Below are 6248 nucleotides of genomic sequence, written 5' to 3' on the forward strand. Positions count from 1 at the left end.
ACCAAGATGGAAGGCGTGGGGGGTACCAAGATGGAGGCGTGGGGGGTACCAAGATGGAGGCGTGGGGGTACCAAATGGAGGGGGCCGTGAGGGGGTACCAAGATGGAGGCGTGGGGGGTACCAAGATGGAGGCGTGGGGGTACCAAGATGGGGGCGTGGGGGTACCAAGATGGAGGCGTGGGGTGTACCAAGATGGAGGCGTGGGGTGTACCAAGATGGAGGCGTGGGGTACCAAGATGGAGGCGTGGGGGTGTACCAAGATGGAGGCGTGGGGGGTACCAAGAGTGGAGGCTGGGGGTGGTACCAAGATGAGGCGTGGGTACCAAGATGGAGGCGTGGGGGTACCAAGATGGAGGCGTGGGGGTACCAAGATGGAGCGGGGGGTACCAGATGGAGGCGTGGGGGGGTACCAAGATGGAGCGGTGGGGGGTACCAAGATGGAGGCGTGGGGGTGCCAAGATGAGGCGTGGGGGGTGCAAGATGGAGGCGGTGAGGGTGCCAAGATGGAGGCGTGGTGGGGGGTACCAAGATGGAGGCGTGGGGGGGTACCAAGATGGAGGCGTGGGGGGGTACCAAGATGGAGGCGTGTTGGCTTCAGCACAGCGCCCCCTATATCAGTCATCTAGTGTGTATATATACATCTTTGGTCCTGACCCCTACCTTGTCTGTTTCTCCCAACCCAGGAACAAGGACGTACCAGTGAATCACAGAGACTTCTGGTACGCCACCTACACCTTGTACAGTATCTCAGAGACGGTGGAGAGCGAGGAGAAGCTGAGTGACGCGGCCAGCGGGAGCAGCGGAGGGGAGCAGGGATCTAGGTCTCAGCTCACCATGGTCTCCTTCCTCAAGCCGGTCCTCAAACAGATCATCATGGCTGGGAAGAGCATGCAACTCCTCAAGAACCTGGACTGTAAAGAGGCTGAGCAGACCGATGGCTCCACTAGAGGTCAGTGTTGGTCTGTAGCTGGTCTGTAGTTCATCTGTAGCTGGTCTGTAGTTCATCTGTAGCTGTTCTGTTGCTGGTCTGTAGTTCATCTTTAGCTGGTCTGTTGCTGGTCTGTAGTTCATCTGTAGCTGGTCTGTTGCTGGTCTGTACTTCATTTTAGCTGGTGTGTTGCTGGTCTGTAGTTCATCTTTAGCTTGGTCTGTAGTCCACCTTTAGCTGGTCTGTTGCTGGTCTGTAGTTAATCTTTTGCTGGTCTGTTGCTGGTCTGTAGTTCACTTTAGCTGGTCTGTAGTTCATCTTTAGCTTGTCTGTTGCTGGTCTGTAGTTCATCTTTAGCTGGTCTGTTGCTGGTCTGTAGTTCACCTTTAGCTGGTCTGTTGCTGGTCTGTAGTGCATCTTTAGCTGGTGTGTAATTGGTCACCAGGCTAGTGTTTCTAGTGCAGAGTGTGGTACAGAGAGATGTGTTTGAGATGGGAGACAGGGGAGTTTGAGTACTGCTTATGCCTGGTTATTTGCTCAACTACCGAGAGCAAACGGTTTGTGTTTTTCAGAATATACATTATTATGGAACCGTAAGATTGTGTTCCTATCTCATCCCTGAGCCTTGAGCTATAATCTAGCGAAGTATGGCCATATGGTACACCTGCTTACTGCTTGGGTTCCTAATGTTCTCTGTGTGTTTTAGATGCAGAAAGGAAGAGCTTGTACACCCTTTTCCTGGAGTCTGTTCAGTCCCGCCTCCGTTGCCGGGACGACTCCCCCGTGGATACGGTCACCGAGCAACAAGCCACTAAGCAGAGCCTGATCAAGATGCAGTCGATTGTAGCTCAGCATCTACAGATGGACGACATACATGACCCTCTACTGGCCATCAACTTCGCCAGGTGAGTGGAGGAGAGTACACTAGGACCGAGGCGGAGCGGGGTAGGGACAAAAGAAATCCAAGATGGTGTAGCAGTGGGGATGTCTGTTTCGATTGTCTTGTCCCGTCCCTTGTATATATCGTTTTTCTTTTTTCTTTTTCTCATTTTCCATCTACGGACTGAACATACTCTCCTGCAACCCGCCTCACCCAATGTGGTATGGATCTGCTTTTTTTACACTTTTGAACCGGAATCCCCTTCAGAAGCTTGCCAGCAAACTAGCTCTTAGCTAGTAGTTAGCCTGGAGCTAGCCTCGAACTAGGCCCATCTCCCGGCTAGCCGAAGAGATTCCATCAAGCAACCCCTGGGCTTCAATTACCTCTTTTGCCAATTGTCCTGGACCCTTTGCTGCRGACACGGAGCCCCGCCAATCCATCACGATTGGTCTGCTGACGTAACCGTCCGAGGGTGTTTCAACAGACTCTCCTGTTGCGACATCCTCCTGAGTCCCATCTGCTAGCCCCTGCCTGCTAGTTGTCTGAATCGCCGTGCCTCCAGCTTGCCTAGGTACTCACTGGACCCTATGACCACTCGGCTACACATGCCTCTCCCTAAAGTCAATATGCCTTGTCTATTTCTGTTTTGGTTAGTGATTTTTGTCTTATTTCACTGTAGAGCCTCCAGCCCTGCTCAATATGCCTTAGCTAGCCCTTTTGTTCCACCCCCCACACATGAGGTGACCTCAACTGGCTTAAATGGTGCCTCTAGAGACAAAACCTCTCTCATCACTCAATGCCTAGGTTTACCTTCACTGTATTCACATCCTACCATACCCTTGGTCTGTACATTATGCCTTGAATCTATTCTTCCGCGCCCAGAAASCTGCTCCTTTACTCTCTGTTCCGAACGCACTAGACGACCAGTTCTTTTAGCCTTTAACCGTACCCTTATCCTCCTACTCCTCCTCTGTTCCTCTGGTGATGTGGAGGTTAATCCAGGACCTGCAGTGCCTAGCTCCACTCCCATTCGCCAGGCGCTCTCATTTGTTGACATCTGTAACCGTAAAAGCCTTGGTTTCATGCATGTTGACATTAGAAGCCTTCTCCCTAAGTTTGTTTTATTTACTGCTTTAGCACACTCTGCCGACCCGCATGTTCTAGCCGTGTCTGAATCCTGGCTTAGGAAGGCCACCAAAAACCCTGAAATTTCCATCCCTAACTATAACGTCTTCCGACAAGATAGAACTGCCAAAGGGGGTGGAGTTGCAATCTACTGCAGAGATAGCCTGCAGAGTTCTGTCATACTGTCCAGGTCTGTACCCAAACAATTTGAGCTTCTACGTCTAAAAATCCACCTTTCCAGAAACAAGTCTCGCCGTTGCCGCTTGTTATAGACCCCCTTCAGCCCCCAGCTGTGCCCTGGACACCATATGTGAATTGATTGCCCCCCATCTACCTTCAGAGCTCATACTGTTAGGTGACCTAAACTGGGAGATGCTTAACACCCCGGCTGTCCTACAATCTAAGATAGATGCCCTCAATCTCACACAAATCATCAAGGAACCTACCAGGTACAACCCTAAATCCGTAACCATGGGCACCCTCTTAGATAATATCCTGGAAGGATATTGACCTCATCCCGTCAGTAGAGGATGCCTGGTTGCTCTTCAAAAGTGCGTTCCTCTCCATCTTCAATAAGCATGCCCCTTTCAAAAAAACGTAGAACTAAGAACAGATATAGTCCTTGGTTCACCCCAGACTTGACTGCCCTTGACCAGCACAAAAACATCCTGTGGCGTTCTGCATTGTCATCTAATAGCCCCCGCAATATGCAACTTTTCAGGGAAGTCAGGAACCAATATACTCAGTCAGTTAGGAAAGCAAAMGCTAGCTTTTTCAAACAGAAATTTGCATCCTGTAGCACTAATTCCAAAAAGTTTTGGGACACTATGAAGTCCATGGAGAATAAGAGCACCTCCTCCCAGCTGRCCACTGCACTGAGACTAGGAAACACTGTCACCACTGATAAATCCATGATAATTGAGAATTTCAATAAGCATTTTTCCACGGCTGGCCATGCTTTCCACCTGGCTACCCCGGTCAACATCTCAACACCCCCTGCAGCAACTTGCCCATCCCCCCGTCCCCTGCTTCTCCTCCCCTGCTTCTCCAAATCCAGACAGCTGATGTTCTGAAAGAACTGCAAAATCTGGATCCCTACAAATCAGCTGGGCTAGACAATCTGGACCCTCTCTTTCTAAAAGTATCTGCCGAAGTTGTTGCAACCCCTATTACTAGCCTATTCAACCTCTCTTTCGTATCATCTGAGATCCCCAAAGATTGGAAAGCTGCCTCGGTCATCCCTCTCTTCAAAGGGGGAGACACTCTAGACCCAACCATTTCGAATCCCACTGTACCTTCTCCACTATGCAATCTGGTTTCCGAGCCGGTCACGGGTGCACCTCAGCCACGCTCAAGGTCCTAAACGATATCATAACCGCCATTGATAAAAGACAGTACTGTGCAGCCGTCTTCATCGACCTGGCAAAGGCTTTCGACTCTGTCAATCACCACATTCTTATCGGCAGACTCAACAGCCTTGGTTTCTCAAATGAGTGCCTCGCCTGGTTCACCAACTACTTCTCCGATAGAGTTCAGTGTGTCAAATCGGAGGGCCTGTTATCCAGACCTCTGGCAGTCTCTATGGGGGAGCCACAGGGTTCAATTCTTGGGACGACTCTTTTCTCTGTATAGATCAATGATGTCGCTCTTGCTGCGGGTGATTCCCTGATCCACCTCTACGCAGACGACACCATTCTGTATACATCTGGCCCTTCTTTGGACACTGTGCTAACAAACCTCCAAACGAGCTTCAACGCCATACAGCACTCCTTCCTTGGCCTCCAACTGCTGTTAAATGCCAGTAAAACTAAGTGCATGCTCTTCAACCGATTGCTGCCCGCACCCTCCCGCCCGACTAACATCACCACTCTGGACTGTTCTGACTTAGAATATGTGGACAACTACAAATACCTAGGTGTCTGGTTAGACTGTAAACTCTCCTTCCAGACTCACATTAAGCATCTCCAATCCAAAATTAATTCTAGAATCGGCTTCCTATTTTGCAACAAAGCATCCTTCACTCATGCTACTAAACCTTAGCCTCGTAAAACTGACTGTCATTTACAGAATAGCCCCCAACACTCTAATCAGCAAACTGGATGTAGTCTATCACAGTGCCATCCGTTTTGTCACCAAAGCCCCATACACCACCCACCACTGCGACCTGTATGCTCTCGTTGGCTTGCCCTCGCTACATATTCGTCGTCAAATTCACTGGCTTCAGGTCATCTAAGTCTCTGCTAGGTAAAGTCCCGCCTTATCTCAGGTCACTGGTCACCATAGCAACACCCACCCGTAGCACGCGCTCCCGCAGGTATATCTCTCTGGTCCCCAAAGCCAACACTTCCTATGGCCACCTTTCCTTCCAGTTCTCTGCTGCCGATGACTGGAACGAATTGCAAAGATCACTGAAGCTGGAGACTCATATCTCCCTCACTAGCTTTAAACACCAGCTGTCAGAGCAGCTCACAGATCACTGCAGCTGTACATAGCCCATCTGTAAATAGCCCACCCAATCTACCTCATCCCCATATTGTTTTTATTTACTTTTTGGCTCTTTTGCACTCCAGTATCTCGACTTGGACATCATCTGTACATCTATCACTCCAGTGTTAATGCTAAATTGTAATTATTTCGCCTCTATGGCCTATTTATTGCCTTACTTCTCTACTCTTCTACATTTACACACACTGAACATAGATTTTTCTATTTTTCTTTTCTTTTGTGTTATTGACTGTACGTTCGTTTATGTGTAACTCTGTGTTGTTGTTTGTCACACTGCTTTGCTTTATCTTGGCCAGGTCGTAGTTGTAAATGAGAACTTGTTCTCAACTGGCCTACCTGGTTAAATAAAGGTGAAATATAAAATAAATAAATAAAAGTTGTTCCAAAGACCAATTAGTGGAAAAACTATCATTGAATTAGAATATCTTGATAATGTTAAGTTTTATCTTGTTTGGTGGCTCCAGAAAGAGAACCCCAGCTCTGGTAACTCCTACTCCCCAACCCCCCCTCCAGGCTGTACCTGGAGCAGAGTGACTTCCACGAGAGGTTCTCGGGCGGTGACGTGATCGTGGACCGTTCGTCTGAGTCGGTGACGTGTCAGACGTTTGAGCTGACGCTGCGCTCCTGCCTCTACCCGCACATCCAGAAGAGGTACATCGAGTGCTGTGGCAACCTCATGACCACCCTGAAGAAGGACTACAGGTAAAGTTGATACGTCAGTCATTACTCTGTCTCATGTCTCTAGTCCCCCAGGTGTCTGTCAGTCATTACTCTGTCTCATGTCTCTAGTCCTCCAGGTGTCTGTCAGTC

The 6248-nt window shown here is 49.3% G+C and overlaps 1 protein-coding gene across 1 annotated transcript in view; it reads left to right on the plus strand.

Annotated features, from left to right (window-relative positions):
• The window catches only part of tubgcp5 (tubulin gamma complex component 5), a 69721-nt gene that overhangs the window by 20030 nt on the left and 43443 nt on the right, over window positions 1-6248 (plus strand). The window contains 4 exon segments of the mRNA XM_070440348.1: window positions 7-489; window positions 578-949; window positions 1635-1833; window positions 5952-6140. Coding sequence (XP_070296449.1) covers window positions 7-489; window positions 578-949; window positions 1635-1833; window positions 5952-6140 — 1243 coding nt within the window.

Source organism: Salvelinus sp. IW2-2015, unplaced genomic scaffold (assembly GCF_002910315.2).
Source record: "Salvelinus sp. IW2-2015 unplaced genomic scaffold, ASM291031v2 Un_scaffold2449, whole genome shotgun sequence".
In the NCBI taxonomy this organism is placed as follows: Eukaryota; Metazoa; Chordata; class Actinopteri; order Salmoniformes; family Salmonidae; genus Salvelinus; species Salvelinus sp. IW2-2015.